The sequence below is a fragment of the Odocoileus virginianus genome, chromosome 33, assembly GCF_023699985.2.
Source record: "Odocoileus virginianus isolate 20LAN1187 ecotype Illinois chromosome 33, Ovbor_1.2, whole genome shotgun sequence".
NCBI lineage: Eukaryota > Metazoa > Chordata > Mammalia > Artiodactyla > Cervidae > Odocoileus > Odocoileus virginianus.
In genome coordinates, this window is record NC_069706.1 from 39503584 (window position 1) to 39522365 (window position 18782).

Consider the following 18782-nt stretch of genomic DNA (forward strand, 5'->3'; position numbering starts at 1 on the left):
CCCCGGCTCTGCACAGAGGCCGTCCTGACATCTCCCCGGGCCCTGGGCTGCTCTGAGGAAGGGCTGCAGCCCGGGTGCTGCTGAGGGGCTTTCTCGCCACCACCTCCCCCCTGCCCAGCCTCCGTCCTGCCGGGCTTTGTCAGAGGCTTCCCTCCTCCAGCCGAGGGCCCGTGGCACCCTTGGGATCTCCAGCGCGCGGATGCCATGCTGTGCGTCCACTCGGCCCTCCCTGGGGCCCGTGACGGGCTGTCTGATCGCCTGCAGCGATGGTGCGCGTCCTGCTTAGAATCCCCCACTTATTGTAGCAGAACCGCCTCCCTTTCTCCCTAATTTGTCCTCCAGAGTGCTGGTGCTTGTGTATTTTAAACCTACTTTCTCATTGAAGTATGACGCACGCACACACACAGATGCACACGTCGGCCCTGTCTGCTTGATGAGCATCACCCAGGCGGAGCCCCCAGGGCCCCCCATTACCTGGTACCCCAGGCCCCCAGAAAGATGGAGGGGCCCCCTGCCAGCCCTTGGCAGCCCCACGGCTGTGCGCCATCCCCACACCCCCGTCCTGTCACCTCGGTGAATGCTGTGCTGGTCATGTCTCCCTCCTTGTGCATGGCCAGTCCCCTGGCCTCTTACCTGGGCACTGAAACTCCACCCTGAACGTCTGTCTCCTTCAGGCAGCTGCTTGGGGGGTGGCTTTGGCAAGCAAACTGCCCCTCCTTCCAAACAGGGGATTCGGGGCTCCCTGGGCAGTGGCGGGTGCGCAGAGACGGGGGAGGTGTGGTCCCTTGTGCTCCGGGAGGAGAAAGCCTGCTGACCGTGCTTCTGTTTTGTCTTGAAGGCTCAGCTGTCACAGGCGCTGGAGGAGCTGGGAGGCCAGAAGCAAAGAGCCGACATGGTGAGTCTCAAGGCCGCGCCCGGTGGAGGCCTTTGTGGCACAGCCGCGGGGCCCTTGACAGTCGTCCTTGTCAGAGACGCGGCTACCAGTGGGGAGGGGGCTTCACGGTCGGGTCCAGAACACCCCAGGCAGGGACTGCGGGCTCCCCGCCTGCAGCAGGCTGGGGCGCCAGAGTGCCGCCTGCCCAAGTCCATGCCGCCAGGCTGCGCAGACCGCACCCTGACCCCGCGGGGCGCCCTGGGCCCTCCAGCCTCGTGCGTCCCCTTTGCTTCTGTGCAGCCCCGGCTGCTGGCCGACTCCTGACGTCGGACCACGTCCGCCCTGCCGTCCTCGCGGCCTGGTAGCCCTCGCCTGAGCGCGTGCAGACGCGGCCATATGACCCCGCTGGCCCTCGGCGCCCATGGGAGACGGACAGCGTGGCCGCGAGCGTCCTCATGCAGTGCAAACTGTAAGCCGCTCTGGCGCCTGGTCTGGCGGCTTGGAGGACGACACCCCTGGGTACAGGCAGGCCGTGCGGGGGGATTGGCATGTGTTGTCCGGTTGCCCTGCCCAGGCCACTAGCCCGCTGGCCGGGGCACCTGGAGGCTCTGTGGGCGGGGCGCCGGGGCTGCTGTGGGCGGGGCACCAGAGGCTCTGGGGGCGGGGCGCCGGGAGCTGCTGTGGGCGGGGCACCGGAGGCTCTGGGGGCGGGGCGCCGGGAGCTGCTGTGGGCGGGGCACCGGAGGCTCTGGGGGCGGGGCGCCGGGAGCTGCTGTGGGGCTGGGGCTCCCGCCTGGAGTTGGGGTCCTGTCTCCGTGTTGGCGCCACCGGTGGGGGCAGACGCAGGTGGGGGTGAGGCGTCCTTGAACGCTCCTTGTTGCCCCGCGGGGCAGCCCCCAGGTGTCTCCACCACTGCTGACCCTTCCTGTCGGGAGGGCTCCACCCGTGGGGCCCAGGGGGCGTGGCGGGGGGGGCGTGCCCAGGCGAGGAGTCAGGAGTGGGGAGGCAAGGGGGATCAGGGAGCTGGGTTCAGAGGAGGATGCGGCGGGCTTGGGGTCCGGAGCACTGAGTCCCGGCCGGGAAGCACCTTGTGTGCTTACCCCTCGAAGGTGGGCGTCGGTGCCCATGGGGCAGAGCCCGAGACCAACCCCGCCTGGCTGCTCCATCTCAGATGCCTGTGGGGAGTCGGGGTCAGCCCCACCTGGGGTGGAGAGGCTGTGCCCAGTGAGGACCCCAGTCCCGTGTGTGATGGACGCCGTGGGACAGGCCAGGGCGGCCTGGGGCCTAGGGGAGCATTTCCTGAGGAGGCAGAGGGCACGTCTGGACCCTCGGAAGCCCCCAACCACAGCCTCCGGGAGCTGGGAGGGTGGCCTCTGGTGACGGGGTGGGACGTCCCTGGGGCCTCCCCACCTCCTGTCCTTGTCCACGGACATTGACTCTGGGGCCGCCGGGCGGGGGGCGGGGGGTGTCCTTGAAGACCGATGGTCCCTCCTACGAGTCCCTGGGGACAGGACGTTGTGTGTCTCCTGCACAACTTCCTTGCTGGGTTTGAGCTGGAGAGTGCCTGAGGGCACAGTTGCCCTGAGAAACCCTGAGTCAGTGAGGTCCACGCGCCCGCGCCCTCGGCGCGCCAGGCTGGGAAACCTGCAGGAGCTTCCCCAGCCCTGGGGCTTTTGGATTAGCTGGGCGCCCTCACGTGTGCCCTTCCCCAGCCCCAAACTGCCCTTCCCCAGCCCCGGGGCTTTTGGACGAGCTGGGTGCCCTCTCAGGAGGAGGGGGGATAGGCCTGCTGCGCTTGCCCACTGGCTCCTGGCCCTCGGCCCGGTGGACGTTGGGCCGCTGGGGCAGTTGCCCCTGCTCACGGGGGCTGCAGGGCTGTGTGCTTCCTCCTACTTTGAGCTCCTGCAATTTCTGCTCCTCATGTGAAGCCTGCAGGGGCTTTGAAGTCCCTCCTCCAGACCGGTTACACTGGAGCTTGTAGGGGGCGGGCAGCCAGGCGGGGGTGTTATTGCACGTCTCCCGGGGCAAGTCTGGTGTCTGCCACTGTGGAGAGCCTCCTGTGGGCCTGGTGCCCCAAACTCAGTGCCAGGCCCTCTCCTGGCCACTGGGGGACCTTTGGGGACCACTCTGCATGAGGCAGCTTGTCCCAGCAGTGCTGACCCTGCGGAGGGCTGGAGTGCACGGCCTGTCTCTTGTCTGAACCCAGAGGTGCGGTGCCGGTGGCCCCCGCGTGCACACCCGGGCCGCTGCGGACTCATCGCACTGGTCCTTTCAGGCTTGTTGTTGGATCTGGGCTGTCGCTGTCTCCTCAGAGAAGCTTTTAATCTGTGCCTTTGATTGTCCCATCTTTAGCTTATTTTGTGGTGTTTATTTCACTTCTCTCTTCTCTTTCCTTGTTGAAGGGAAAATGAGAAATGGCAGTGCAGGGACCCGAGGGCGGGAGCATGCGAGCCTCTGTTCCCGCTCCCGACTGGGTCCAGAGGGCCCTGCAGCCCCCGAGGACCCAGCCTGATGCCCATGGGCCAGTCCTCAGGGAGTGGGATCGCCCAGGAAATACTTGTGTTTGCCTACAAGGGGCTTTCTGCTCTGATGTAAACCCCCGAGGGGTGGAGGAGTAAGAGACTGGAGCAGGGGCAGTGACCCCCGCATGCTGAGGCTTGGAGGCCACAGTCAGCCTGCCCTCCCACGCCAGTGCCCAAGGCCTTGGTCCTGCCGGTGTGTTGCTGCCGCTAAGAGGGTGGGGCTCCTCTGGGTCTGGGCTGCGAGCAGCCTGCATCCAGGGGCCCTGACCACCCCAGGGCCTCTGTCCAGGAAGGTTCCTGCTCTTGCTTTCCCAGCCCCAGCTCCCTGACCTGCTGTTGTCCGGCCCAAAGTCAGCTCGCTAGGCAAGAAGAGATGTTTAAAAAAAATTAGTAATAATTAAGCATCTTTAGGTAATTGCAGATGACAGCACAAAGACAGTTTGACTTTTTGTTAATAATTAGCAAATTCATGCCAATTAGTATGTGTGAGTACCATTCCTGTTTTTTTCTTTTCCGAGGAGAGACGCCCCCACTGTAGCTGTGTCTGGCACGCCCGGCCCTCACTGGGTGGGGTGAGCTGTGGCTTTAAATGCAGTTAACATCCCGAGGAGAGACGCCCCCACTGTAGTTGTGTCCGGCACGCCCAGCCCTCACTGGGTGGGGTGAGCTGTGGCTTTAAATGCAGTTAACATCCCGAGGAGAGGCGTCCCCACTGTAGTTGTGTCTGGCACGCCTGGCCCTCACTGGAGGGGAGGCTTGGTTCTAACTGTCCCCTTGTTGTCACTTGACCTCAGGGGCCGGGCTGGACGCCTGTGCTGGGGTCCTTGGCTGGATGCCTGTGCTGGGGTCCTTGGCCCGCCTCCCAGGGCTCCTCCCGGAAGCGGCAGTCCAGACGGGGAGTGAACACGGGCGGCCTGGCGACCCCCTCCGCCTTCCACCGCCCTCCTCCTCTGCTCCGTCTCCAAGCGGGCGCAGTGGTCCAGGCTGTGAGCGTCCAGGCTTCGCGTGCCGCCCAGTGACACGTGCTTTACAGCTGCCTCTGTTGCCCGTGGACAGCGCAGCCAGGCAGGTTCCAGGGGCTCGCGGGGCTCCGGGGCTTCCCCTGTACAGGAGACTAGCGGTGCTCTCTGAGTCCCGGGGCTCGTGCACAGATCACACAGATGGTGGGAGATGGTTCGTAGCCCTGCCGGGTGGTGCCCAACCCCACGGATCTTGCTGACGCTGCGTCACTGTCGACTGCAGCGCTCAGGCCAGTGAATCACCGGGAGGGGGGTGAGCCTCCATTGTTCACCAGTGGCACCACCGCCTGCGTGCGCCCCCCAGCCAAACATCCGGCCTTATCACAGTCCTCCAGCAGGGCCAGCTGCCTTTCCTTAAATTATTAAAAGCACCTCCTGGTTCTGACTGGTGGTGAGTCATTTCACGTTCTGGATCTGTCCTGCTGTGACTGGAAAACGTCTGTCCTAGGCAGGCGTGTCGGTCGGGCCGGGAGATGACCACGGAGACGGTGAGGAGCGGGCCTCCCCAGCCCTGGGCCTGCCCCGAGCCTCAGCGCCCGCTGGAAAACGCTGCTTTCTCAGGGGCCTGGCCCAGAGGCATGAGCCCACGGGTGCAGGCCCAGCCGCTTAGGCTCGTGTAGGTGGAGCCAGACGGTGACTGACCCTGTGGCTGTGTGAGGCCCCCGCATCTCTGAGAGCCAGGCTGTGACAGGGGGGTGGAGGGCCGGGGTCCCGCTGGCCGGGCCTGGCGGAGCGCCCCCATCTCCGAACGAGCGCAGGGGGGCCGCGCCCACGGGTCCTGCATGGCTCCCACAGCAGACACAGCGTGACCTTGGATCCTTTCTCTGCACTTTGGTAGCCGTCCTCCCATCTCCTGCCCCAGGCGAGGCATGGCGCTCGCTTGCCAGGTTTCGGGTGGGCCTCCCGTTGGACTCCAGCTGGCGGACGGGTTCCCCTGGGAGCCGGTGGCGCCCTGCAGCTCGGTGCTGTGAGCGCTCTCAGCACATGTGCCCGCTCAAGAAACGGCCTTCCAGGGCAAAGCGCAGCCTGGACACATTGTCCAGCGAGGCTTCTTTTTACCCGAGGCGACGGCGTGTCCCAGCCAGGTCGGCAGCTGGCTGAGCCGGTGGTGACCACCTGTGGCTTGCTGCACCTGGCGTGGCCCTCAGGCTGAAGTGGAATCGACAAGGGGGCCGTTCCAGACCCTCCCAGGACGCAGCACCACCGCCCCCACCCGCCGAGATCTTCCAGGGTACTCAAAGGGTCCAGGCTGAGCAGGCCCTTCGGCCGGGGTCCCCTCTGGTCTCAGCGTCCTCTCGTCTCCAGGAGGCCTGGGGCCCTGCCTGGTGGGGCTCCAGGGGAGAAGGCAGTGGCCTGGACCTCTGCGATGAAGGCCCTGGGTGGGCAGCTCTGGAAACCCAGGCCCTCAGCCCCGTCGTGACCGTCCGTGGGGCTGGACGGAGGCCGGGTTCCTGTGCTGAGACATGTGTGACCCCTCACGCTGGCGCTCACCAGGCGGCCATGCTAGCTAGACTTGCTCTTGGGGGAGGGGGAGCGCGTTGTGGGGTTGGGTACCGGCCCAGTGAATTAAACTGTCATTCATGGGTTCTGTCTAAAGGTCACGCTGTACTAGCAAGCTCGCCTTAAGGACCATTAGCGTCCAGTCTCCTCACGGAGAGGGAGGGGCCGTGTCACCAGTGGGCCCAGGGCAGGCAGCGCTCTGCTGGGGAGTTGATGCCTGCTGAGTGCCTACCTGGCGCCCACAGACCCGGAGACGCCAGCCTGGCCGCGGAGAGCAGGCCTGGTCTCTCCCGTCCTCCTCGTGTCTGTCCTCAGCCCCGGGGGCCGGTCGGTTTGCTGGGTCCTCAGGTGCCCCTCCTCCCTTGCCCCCCGCACTCCCCGTGGGCTCCAGCTGCTGCTGCGTCCTGGATGCTCCCAGACAGTGCGCTGGGCCGCCCTCAGGGCCCACCTCTCTGGGATCCTGCCTGTTGCTGCCCGCGGGCAGTGTTTCTTCCTGGGGAGGCTCAGTCCCGCCCAGGCCCTCGATCTGGGACAGAAGCACCCTCTCCGGCTCTGGTGGGAGGAGGCGCGGAGGGCAGGGCCGCCCCCAGGTCCTGGGCCTCGGGGCGATGCTGGGTCAGGTGGAGAGAAACAGGGACTCTGCGCCCTCAGCAGCCCGCTCTCTGCCCCTGGCTAGAGCATGGGGCGAGGCGCGGGCGGGCCTCCAGGGACCAGCTTGGAGCTGGAGTTGCAGGCAGTGCCTGCCGGACAGCCCGGCCGTCCAGGGTCCTGTCCCTCCCCAGGTTCTTCCAGGAAGGTCTGTCCTGGCCCTGCTCTCCCCCTACCTCCCTGGAGCGCCGGACCCTCTTCCAGAAGGTACTGGGCAGTGTGTTGCTTTAGAGTCGCCCCCAGCAGAGACTTGACTACCAGTGACTGAGACCAGAACTGAGGATCCCTTGCCCGCTTCCTGCGTTCGGGTTTTCGTGCTCTGTGCCTTGGCTCCCCGGGTCCACTGCGTGCTGGCCCTCCTCTGTCAGAGCCTCCCCCAGCACGCCCACTCTGACCTCCCCTGGAGCTGCCTGTGACCCGACCCTGCTGTAGAGGAGGCTGAGTTGGCTGGAGGGCCCGCCGTGGCAGGTGTCCTGAGCAGCAGGAAGGCCGTCGCCTCGGCCAGCCTGAGGGCTTAGCAGGTGCTGTCCCCGGGGTCTTCCTCAGGATGGAGCTGAGCGAGAGGGTTAGTCCAGCCCTGGCGGGTTCACCAGACCACCAGGTGACGCTGGCTTGCGAGACCCAGCGCCCTCGGGGAGCGCAGGCTTCCCTGGTGGTCCCCTGGTTGAGAACCGCCTTGCAGTGCAGGGAACACGGGTCCCATCCTGGCCTGGGGCGAGCTCACAGACCGTGGAGCCTCTCGAGTCTGGAGCCACAGCTGCTGAGCCCTTGCTCCCTGGAGCGCGTGCCCCGCAACGAGAGGGGCCTCCACAGCGAGGAGCCCGCACGCACCTCAACTGGAGGGAGCTTGCACACGGCAGTGAAGACCCGGCACAGGCAAAAATAAAAAATAAAATTTTTAAAACTTAAAAAATTTCCAATAAAACTAGGACAAATAGCTTTTCTCTGATCACACTGCGATGAAATTTGAATTTAAGAGCGCAACCAAAAAAAGAAATAGCACCTAATTCTTGAAAGAAAAAAAGTAATAGAACAAGAGACTAGGTCTTATTCTTGGGTCATAAAATTGAGAAAATAGTCTTAATGGGAACTCTTCCCTTCAGAGTCTGTGGGAAACAGCCAGACCAGCGCTGAGAAGAAAAATCACAGGTTTAAATATTTATGTTATTGAACAAGAAAGAGTGAATATGTACGGATTAAACACCCAATCCAAGAACTTGGAAAAGGAAGACAGAATTAACCTTAGTAAAGGAGAAGTAGGAATTTGTAAAGATCAAAGTAGAAGTTAATGAGAAAGTGAAAAATGGTAGAAATAACAAATAAATCCAAAGGCCTGTGCTTTGAAAACAAACTAGTAAAACATATTAATTATTCACAATCCTAGTAAAAAATTAATAGAAAGCATCACCACCCAAACTAAGAAATAAGAGTAGTTAGCTTGGAGTTGCTGGCCGGGCTAGGGCGGGTGAGGAGAGCATGTCCTGGGCCCCGAAGGCTCTGGTCTGCCCTGGACGAGGCTCCCCATGTGCCGCTGCGCAGAGCCGTGGAGGTGGACACACACAGCGTGAGCACTGCCCTACGCACAGGCTTCCCCTCCTCGGAGGAGGACCGCTGAAAACATGCATTAGAGAGAACCCCGGAGACAATCACGAGGTCTCCGTGAGTTATGTAAAAAGTTAGGAATTATGTCGCAACTCTGTTTAAAGTGAAAACCTGAATGAGATGAATCATTTTCTACGAAAATATAACCTATGAATACTGACTCCAGAAGAGAGAGAAATTTCAAACAGACCAGTTACTACCGACTTGTAAAAAAACCAGCCACCTCTGTCACCCCGCCAGCAAAAAGGAAGAGACGGAATGGCATCAGAGTGTGAGTCCCAGGGAAATCCCGCTGCAGGTCCAGCGCCGTCCACACCGCCCAGGCTGCCTGGGCACAGGGGAGGGAAGCTTGGGTTGTACGGACACCAACTCCACAGGGGCCCATCTGTGCCACGTGTGTCCATGCATGTCGGGACGGGACATTCGGAGGTGCCGCATGCATCCACACGCATCGGGACGGGATGTGCACAGGGCTTCTCCAGGCCAGGCGGCCGCTCCGACCCCGGGCTGTCAGCTCACAGGACGTCTGCTCCGTATTTCCTAAAAACCTGCTTGACAAAGTCCAACAGTCAGTCTTAAGATCCCCTAATAACATACGGGTAATTTCTTAGCATGAGTGTATTCATTTCAAGTGAAAACCAACACGCTGTAAATAGGAAGATGCTAGATTAGTCCCACCGAAGCCACAATGCAGGCAGCAGCGTCGGGCATTAGAACCGTACCTTGGTGTTCTGGAGCTCGCAGCCGTCACTGTTGGACAGGAAGAGACGCGGGACCTGTGCTGGGGAGGAGCAGGGACGCGGCCGGGGCGGGACGGTCGGCCAGCAGACCGCGCAGCCCACCTGAGACCCCGCGAGGGGGTGGGCGGCAGAGCCAACGCACAGAAAGTTGACAGAGCCTGTGTCTACAGAGACGAATCAGACGATGAAGAAAATCCTTCCTCCTACTCTAGCAGCAGTAAGAGCTGGGTGGACGCAGGAGCCGCAGGTCCTGATGGACAAGCCGGCTCCACCCACGGCCGGGCCCTGGATGTGCGGCTTCACCCTCCCCGAGACCCAGGTTCCGAGAATAGGTGGTTTGGGTACTTTTTAAAATATGGGGTGGGTGAGGCAGGAGAGAGAAGTCCCCAGGATTCTTGTCGACCGGATGTCCGAAGCTGACCTGGTTACAGACAGGAAGCCGCGTGCGCCCCTGGGGGGCGAGGCGCCTTTCTTTGCCACCTCGAGGCTGGCTGGGCCCTGCCCTGAAGCCCAGCAGGACCCGTGGGGCCCTCCCGGGTCCCTGCCTCTCGTCTGTGAAAGACCTTTACCTCACAGGCTGTCCCCCAGTGCCAAAGAGCACGCTAAATCAGAAAAGCGAGGAAACGCAGAAAGAGAGGGAAACAGTCAGCAGGACAGAGCAGTGATGAGTTCAGCTCTAGCAGGACGTCCAGGGCCGTCAGTTCCTCCTTGAGGCAGTAGGTAGCTCTAAGGCCCCTGCCAGCTCAGACGTTCACTAGGTGCTGATCCCCGCATGTGGGCCCAAGGCCAGTTGGATCCAGAAGGTTGATGGTGTTGATGCCCAAAATACCCCCCAGTTACCTCCCCACAACAGAGCAGAAGAATGCCTTCAGGCCGCTCAGACACCCACAGCCTTCGCCCCGATCTTGTCCTTAGCAGCCCTCCCTGAAAGCCGCCAGGGGCTCAGGGCCTTTAGCGTGACCAGCCCAAGCTCCTCGCTTGCCCTGGGCTGGGCGCCCTGCAGTGAACACTTGCGGTCACTGCAGCCTGTGAGCCGGCTGACCACCGCGCGTTGTGCGGTGATGACGTCAGGTGGGACTGCAGGCAGACATGCAACTCTGGGACTCGGCCTGCAGGTCAGCTTGTGCCCAGGGGACCGGCGTGTCTGAGCCGCCGGACAGGAAGCAGGTCAGATGTTGGTCGGCAGGAGGTTGGCCGTCGGGGGCGGTTCCCAGACCCATAACGGCGAACTGGTTGCTCTCTGTGTGCGGATCTGCAAATGCCTCCAGACGTACTATGTGAAAAAAATTAACATACAGAACAACGTGTAGGAAATGTTCCGTTTTTATAAACAGTAAATACATTTTAAGGAAGGGAAGAACATCAGCCTCTTAGCTTGTAAACATGTGAGCCGAGCCTGGGGACTGCGGGCTGGGTGAGGAACCAGGCAAAGCTGGAGAGAGGCTTCTCCCCTTCACCCGTCTGAGTGCGATTCCGGAGGCTGCAGAGTGCCCGTGGGTTCCAGGACGAGGTGTGTGGGCCTCCGGCAGGGCCTGGCACAGGGCTGTGGGTCTCCAGGAGAGACCACCACTGTGCCCTGCTGTCAGATCAGCCCCTGCCTGCACGGAACAGGGACCAGTTTGGATCGACTGTCAGGCCCACGTTCCCCCAGGAGAACCCTAACCCTGACCCTAACCCTGATCCAGGGAAGTTTGTGTCTGCCGGCGTGTTTGATCATGACCGTGAAGGTGGAGACAGTGGGGAGGGGGCTCCCGGGTGACCGCCACCAACCGCCAGGTAGGAGGTGCGGGCAGCATCAGAGAGGAGGGACTGGGCACTCAGGGTCAGCAGCACACGGACAGCTTGGTTCCCAGGAGGAGCTTTGTCCAAGCCCCAGCTTCCGAGCAGAGGTCTGGGGGCCTCTGGACACGTGGACGCCGCTGGTCCTGAACACCACCAGGTTCTGCTCTGCTCGTGATGCCACGTGGCGCGGGCGTCATTGATGCGGGCTAGTGAATCGGGCCATCGTCCTGACGAAGGGGCCACGCCGAGGGCCCCTGCCACCTCTGGGGGGTGCAGCTAGCGCGGCGGGCGCTGGGCTGTGTCCTTCAGTGCCCGGTAGGCGGAGGAGTTGGCTGTGGGCCCGCGTGTAACTCAGCTCCGCGAGGCTGTTCTGGGAGCTGGTCCCCAAGGGTGCTTGTGCTTGGTCTGCGCTCTGGCTGGCAGGCTCAGGTCTCCCAGGCCCGCTGGCCCATTTAGGGGCAGGGTCTCCTCTGGGGACCTGATGGCCGGTCAGGGCGTCACAAGACTGGGTGTCTGGGGCCCAGGAATCCCTCCAGTCAGGTCGCGCAAGGAGGCCCTCGCAGGACTGGCCTGGAGGGCTTGGTTCAGGCTTCAGCGCGGCCACAGACCCCACCTCGGTGCCGCCGCCCCACTCCCAGCCAGGGCCTGCGGCTGGTGTGGATCCCATGAGGAGCCTTCCTGGCTTCCCCTGTCCCCTCGGGGGCTCAGTGGGGAACTCAACGGGGTTAAGGTCCTCCCTGGGGGTCAGAACAGCCAGACCAGCAGGAGTCCCGGGTGGGGCAGCGGGCCAGGAATAGCTGAGCTGAGTGTCAGTGACCCGTGTGCGGGGGACAGGGCTGGCTGGGGGGCGGGGGTGGCAGGCGCTCAGGGTGGGCTGAGGGACGGCTGGAGGCCAGTGTGGGGACAGTGGTCTGTGCCCGCAGCCGGCCGCCTGGCCTGTCCTTCCGCCCGCCATGTCCCACTGGGGCCATCGGAGCCCAGGGCAGCGAAGGCCAAGCGCGCTGCCCACAGCTGGGGTCTGCCCCGCCCCACGGGACCACCCGCCCCATCCCTGTCCCCCTCGGGTCCGCGGCTGGGTGTCCTCCCCGCTCTTCTCCAGCCTTGTCTTGCCGCACCCCACCCCAGCCCCATGTGCTGCGGCAGCTCACTTCCTCGTTGCCTCCAGACGGCCTGTGTGACTTGAGGTCCTGTAGAGAACTCTGACGTCCAAAATACATGACGAATCTGGACTTAGAGCAGCCAGAGCGCTGCAGCGCGGAACACGCTCCTTCCAGCTGCTGCGTCCCCTCGCCCCAGACGCTGACGTTTCCCCTCAGCGTGCCCACGTGACTGTGTCTCCCTCCATGGCTGTTGTGGAGACAAGAACTAAAACACCGAAGTTGTGGGTCTCCTCGCCTGCCCCCCACAGGGAAGTGGCTGCACCCCCGGGCTCCTGGGGCCCATGGTCCAGGCTAACCTCTCGCCCGTGTCTCCCGTGGTCCATGCTGACCTCTCACCTGTGTCTCCCCTGGTCCAGGCTGACCTCTCACCTGTGTCTCCCCTGGTCCAGGCTAACCTCTCGCCCGTGTCTCCCGTTGTCCATGCTGACCTCTCACCTTTGTCTCCCCTGGTCCAGGCTGACCTCTCGCCTGTGTCTCCCCTGGTCCAGGCTGACCTCTCACCCGTGTCTCCCGGGGCCCTGGTCCAGGCTGACCTCTCACCCGTGTCTCCCGGGGCCCTGGTCCAGGCTGACCTCTCGCCCGTGTCTCCCGGGGCCGTGGTCCAGGCTGAACTCTTGCCTGTATCTCCCCTGGTCCAGGCTGACCTCTCGCCCGTGTCTCCTGGGACCCTGGTCCAGGCTGACCTCTCGCCCGTGTCTCCCCTGGTCCAGGCTGACCTCTCGCCCATGTCTCCTTACAGCTGGAGATGGAGCTGAAGATACTGAAGTCGCAGGCGGGCCCAGCTGAGCAGAGCTTCCTGTTCTCCAGGGAGGAGGTGAGCTCACTCAGGTACGTCCTGCCCTGCCCTGCCCCCGGCTCCTCTGTGCCCACCCCCGCCATGTTGTTGTCACAAGTTTCTGCTCTACGCCCCCGCACCGGGTTGGCCGTTGCTCAGTGGCCTCCTCCTGCCCCGAGCCCGGCATGGCGCTTTCTGCAGGGACCTGACTCTGCTTCACCCGCGGGCGCGCGTGTGTGACGACAGGCGGTGGGAAGTGCGATGGGGGTGCCCCCCTGGTACTGGGGGGGCTCCTGAGGACGTGCTCACTGGCCGGAAGGGCAGCTCTGGGGAGGCTTGGCCGTGTTCCCAGGAGCAGTGGGTGGGCTGATGGGAGGGCCTGGCCACTGCCCGCTGGGCCCGTATGTCCTTCCTCCAGGCTGTGGGGGTGAGGGTCCCCGGGCGCCCCCGCCCCGCTCACTGTTCAGGAGCCTGTGCCCTCTGCCCCCAGCATCTCACAGCCGCGACCACGGGGTCAGTGTCCTCCACGCAGCTGAAGGCTTCCTGGCTTTCCCAGGAAACTGCTCGGCTGGAGGACAGGGGCCGGGAAGCCCACCACTACCATCCACCCCGGTGCTCGGGAGGGCTCACTCTGAGTGAACCCTGGCAGCTTCCCTCTAGTCCTCCCTGCCTCCTGCGCAGCAGGAATGCTGCTGCGGGTCTTTCCTGAAACCGCTGAGCCAGGAGCCCGGCTCCCACAGGGTCGGTGCACCTGAAGGCCGGCCGGCCACAGCCTACCCGCCGCCTTTGCACAATCTGCAGTCTTCCTGCGAGCCTGGCGGGCTGGGGCAGGGTGGGCTCAGCCATGCTGTGTCACTCGCGCCGGGAGAGACACTGCAGGTAGATCACACATGTGTGAAACATACATGATATACGCAACACGTGTGACACAGCAAGTGTGCACACGTGACATTTTGAAGCACGACTCTGTTACTGAAGAAAGCTGCGTGGAGCTCAAGTAAAGACTTGAGCGGCAGCAGCTCGGGGCCCCTCGACTGGGACCGAGCTGGGCTCTCGCTCCCTGCCGTCGTGGCTCGACTCCGGGCTGGACAGGCTCATCCTCCCGAGAACGGACATCTGTATGCGGGCCGGCTAGTCCCCCGACCCCCCAGGGCCGTCACTGCTCTCCGGGCCCCGCCCACCCAGCCCCAGGCCCGTTCCAGCGGGAGCAGCCCCCTGCCTCAGGGCTGGGGGACCCTGACCCTGGAGACGCCCCCTCCCAGGACGGCTGTGCCCTGGGACCCGCCCTCGCCCTTCCAGGCCGCTGGGGCTCAGCTGTGAGCGGATCCCCACCGAGCCCCCTGCTCGTGGTCTTGAGTACCCTTGAGGCACCGTGGGTCTGGAGACAGGCCCTGCCTCAGAGGAGGGCACAGCTGCAGAGGGACTTGGCCACATGGCCACCACCCACGACCCAGGCAGAAGCAGAACCCGTCCCCACGGGCCTGGGCCTGGTCTGTGAACCGCGGCGAGGCTGAGGCTGCCTCAGACCCCGGTGCCCCCGGGATGAGGGCTTGGTTGGGAGGGGAGCCATTGTGGGAGCCTTGCGTTTGATCAAGGAGGCCTTTGCGGCCCCACGCCCCTCCCGACCAGGGCTGCTACGTTGGGAGGAAGCCCACTCACCGGTCAGCAGGCCTCCTCTGCCTGCCTGCAGACACCCCCGTGAGCACAGCTCCTGCAGCATGTTTGGGCCCTGGGCTCCCCGCTGCCCGGCTGCAGGAACCAGGGCTGTGCCCGGCTTCCACTCCTGCACTGACCCTGTGGCGGGCGGGAGGGGCAGCCTCCCCTGGAGCAGAGCCTCTGGGCCTGGGGTCCCAGCCTGCCTTGTGCTCCTCTCTGGAGGACCATGGGCCGTCTGCTGTCCAGGGTCCTGAAATGTCACGGCCACGCTGTCGTGTCTCGGGCTGGGTGGCCCGTGGCCTCTCACGCCCTCCAGCTCTTGGAAAGTCCCTTCGATTATTCATTATTATTATTATTCGTTGGTCATTTTTCCCCTTGTGTTTTCTCTGTTGTTTCTTTCTGAAGCTGTTACTTAGATGTTGCACTTTCTGGATACTTTTTTATAAAAACACTTTTGATCCTATCTTCTGTCATTTGTCTTTACTTTCTATAAAATGTTCTGAAATCTATCAGCCTGTTCTTTATTTCTGCTGTCATACTCCTAATTTCCTGAGGTTTTTGGGTTTTTTGGTAGCGTTGTTGTTCTTTGAGTATTCCCTTGTGTGAGATATGTTCACTAGCTCTTTGATGTCAGTGATGGGACTTTCCGAAGTCTCCTTCAGCCCATGGCCCCTTCTCTTCATGCTGCTTTCTCTGTCAGCGTGGCGACTTGGGGGTAGGCCTCCTGCTGATGCTGCCCCTGCGGCCCTGGCGTCCGCTCATGAGGAGGGGGCAGCAGTCCCGCCTGGGCCCTGGCTGGCGGCTTCTCTGGGTCTCCCGTGGCCGTTTCACCGTGAACCCTCGCATATTTGGGAAGAGCCCCGTCTGGAGGTGGGCTGCCAGCTTCCAGGTGCAGCGTCGGGGCAGGACCAGGGGTGGCGTTGGTGGACACGCCCTCCGTCGCCCTGCTGACGAGGGCAGCTTTGCCCTCCGCCTGCTGTGCCTCCATCAGCTTTGCCCTCCACCTGCTGTGCCTCCATCAGCTCTGCCCTCCACCTGCTGTGCCTCCATCAGCTTTGCCCTCCGCCTGCTGTGCCTCCATCAGCTTTGCCCTCCGCCTGCTGTGCCTCCATCAGCTCTGCCCTCCGCCTGCTGTGCCTCCATCAGCTTTGCCCTCCACCTGCTGTGCCTCCATCAGCTTTGCCCTCCACCTGCTGTGCCTCCATCAGCTCTGCCCTCCGCCTGCTGTGCCTCCATCGGCTCTGCCCTCCGCCTGCTGTGCCTCCATCAGCTCTGCCCTCCGCCTGCTGTGCCTCCATCAGCTTTGCCCTCCGCCTGCTGTGCCTCCATCAGCTTTGCCCTCCACCTGCTGTGCCTCCATCGGAGACCTGCTCTCTTCTCTCTCGAGAAAACAAGTGTCTGGGCTTCAGTGGGGGAGGGAGGTTTTGCAGCATGGTGCTTGGCACGTCCAGGATACAGTAAGACCCATCCTACCTGGAGCTGGGACAAGACAAGACTGTCGACAGACACCAGTGCCATGGTGACTCCGACGGGGAACTGCCTGATGAGGATTTTATAGCAGCATCGTAAGAGTGCTTCTGCAAACAGTTACGCATCCTCTCTAAACAAATAATAAATTTCAACAAAGAAATAAAAATAATAAAAATTATGTTTTAAAAAAAAGAACCAAATATAAATTATACACCAGAAAAATACAATAACCAAAATAGAAAACTCAGCAGGTACGCCCCACAGTAGACTGCCAGGTCAGCAGAAACCCCTCAGCAGAGAGCAGGGCCTCGGGGACCCGCGGTCAGGAGACAGAGGGGGACCTCGCTTAGCTGGGGTCCCAGAGGGGAGAAGGGCGTTGAGGCTGAGAAGACACCCTAAGAAGTAATGACTGGCAGTTTCCCAGATCTGGTGAAGGGCATGGAACTACAGATTTCAGAAGCTCAGTGGAGCCCTTACATCATAAAACCGAAGAAACCCGCACCGTGACACATGCTGATCAACCTCCTGAAAATTAATCATAAAGGAAAAGTCTTGAAAGGAGCTGGAGAGAAACACTATTATCTGTGGGGACATGGATCTGAGCAGCAGCGAGTTTTTCATCTGACACTGCAGAAGCCAGAGGAAATGCACAACATTTCTCAAGTTCTGAGAGAAAAGAGCTGTCAGCCAGCAAAAACATCCTCAGGGATGAAAGAAAAATCAAGACACCCTCCGCCGAAGCGGAGCTCAGATAATCTGTCGCCAGCAGACCTGCCCTTGATGAACGTCAGAGGAAGCTCCTGGGCACGAGGGCACGGTGAGAGGGGAAAGCCTGGAACCTCCCCGGGGAAAGGACAGCGGCACGGGGAGAAACGGAGCCGCGTCAGGATGGCAGGCTGTCCTTGAGTTTCTATGACTCATCCCCGAGGGTGGAAGCCTGGAGCGTCCCGCGATGCTGGTGCTCAGCACACGCGTGGGAGCCTCGAGCCCACCTGATTTGACAGCGGGCACGGGAGTCTGTCCGCGCCGGGAAGCCACGTTATGTGTGTGCATCTCCACGCTTCCAGCAACAGTAAGAAATGCGTACAACGCCGTGTATCCAAAACGCTGCAGAATGAGATTCTAGAAAGTGGCCAAGGAACCCACAGGAAAGCAAAAGAAGGGAGACAGAGGAAACGAACAGGGAACATGAGTGAACTGGCAGATGTAGTCACCAGGAAGTCAAGTCACGTTTAATGTAAACACATGAATTAGGAGACAGACTGGCAGCGTGGATACAAACACGACCCGGTTATATTTTATCGACAAGACCCACTTCAGCCATGACAACACCGGTAGGTGGAAAGTGAAAGAACGAGAAGCGGCATGCTGGGCACGCATGGATGTGTTAAAGTAGGTGTGGCTTGTGCCAGTGGAATAATGTCGGGTAAAATACGGCAGACCAAAAGGGACCCTGTGTGAGGCTCTCTGCACAGAAGTGTAACTTCCACTCACGAAGCCGAGTGGTGGCCTAGGAGGAGGCATGGGCAGGTCCACCTGTGCAATCAGGACCCGGCACAGTGCTCGCAGGAGCAGCAGGACTGAAGCGAAAGGCAGCAGAGATGCGGAAGGAGTGAGCAGGACGCGATCGGGCGCAGAGGCACGGTGGGACGGACCACACCCGGTCGTGGAACGGCATGTCCTGGGGCGTCAGCTTCACCCCCCGGTGTGTTCTGTGTCCAGAAGGAGCTCGATCCGGAAGTCAGGGCCAGGGGAACCCAGGGGAGTCTCCTGGCATTTGGAGATTAAACACTGTTAAACAGCCCGGGTGTGAAAGAGGGCGTCGCAAAGGAGAGGGACATACAGCCAAGTGATGGTGTAAACATACCTGTGAGCGTTTGTGGTTCGGGCAGAAGTGCCCGGCCCCGGCTGTCTGCTCTAGGAGAGCAGGCGGATGTCTGGTTTATAGTCCAGTCTCCAGACCTTGGAAAAAGAAGGGCAAAGGGAGCCCAAAGCAAGCAGAAAGGAGGCACTCGTAAAGAGCAAATAGAGTGAAAGGAGAAAAACAGAAAATCACTGAAGCAGAAAGCCAGTTCTTTGAAAATTAGTGAACCTCCAGCAAAGGTGACAGGTAGAAAAAGAGGAGGCCCAGAGCATCAGTACCTGGAAGGACCGGGGACGCCTCTACAGATCCTCCAGCCGTTGAGAGCCTGTGGGAATGTCATGAGCAATCTATGCTCACAGAATCGTCAACTCGGGGACGATGGACCACTTCCTCAAAAACCAAGGACTCCCACACCTCAACCAAGATGAACTAGATAATCTGCATCAACTTGTGTGCGTGTGTGTGCCGAGTCACTTCAGTCGTGTCTGACTCTCTCTGACCCTGAGGACTGTAGCCCTCCAGGCTCCTCCGTCCATGGGACTTTCCGGAGAAGGACACTGGAGTGGGTTGCCATCTCCTCCTCCAGGGGATCTTCCCGACCCAGGGATTGAACTCTTGTCTCCTGTGTTGGCAGGCGGATTCTTTAACACTGAGCCACCTGGGGAGCGCCCCCTGCATTGTCCTACAGACGTTGAAAACTTGAGTCCACGATTACAGTGCTTCCTCCACAGGATGTTGCCAGGTCTGTGTGTTGTCTCTGGAGAACTGTAAACGCTGAGAGGATCGGTGACATCAGCTTTACACAGTCTGTTTAGACAGCGCGGGAGGAGGTGGCCGGGCTTGTGGGGGGCTCTCCAGAGGGATGTGGGAGAGCTCCTGGCGGCGGTGGCCGCATGCGCGGCGGCACCCGTGGGGCTGTGCTCCTTGTCGCTGTCGGCAGAGGCTCCGTGAAGAGGCCGTGTGCTTCCTCCTAGGTTTGCGCTGCAATGCTTCCCTGAGAGGGGGGGGAAAGAGAGAGACTCCAAGCTGCTTTCAGAAGTGAGCTCCCCGTGACGCCGTTTCCGAGACCTCCAGGGCTGTTAGTGGTGGAAACTTCTCGGCATGTCTATGGCTGGCCCAGGGCTTAGCTCTGTTGTGTCATTTACCACTATGCTTCTGTTTTCCAACTTC

The 18782-nt window shown here is 61.5% G+C and overlaps 1 protein-coding gene across 7 annotated transcripts in view; it reads left to right on the top strand.

Moving 5' to 3' along the window:
• Nucleotides 1-18782, top strand: part of MAD1L1 (mitotic arrest deficient 1 like 1) — a 230999-nt gene that overhangs the window by 144617 nt on the left and 67600 nt on the right. For 6 of the 7 annotated variants that reach the window (XM_070460540.1, XM_070460539.1, XM_070460542.1 and 3 more), the window contains 2 exons: nucleotides 839-895; nucleotides 12587-12675. In XM_070460540.1, coding sequence (XP_070316641.1) covers nucleotides 839-895; nucleotides 12587-12675 — 146 coding nt within the window. Of the gene's footprint in view, nucleotides 1-838; nucleotides 896-1214; nucleotides 1344-12586; nucleotides 12676-18782 lie in introns of those variants that run through there. The other variant, XM_070460544.1, reaches the window with a different exon arrangement.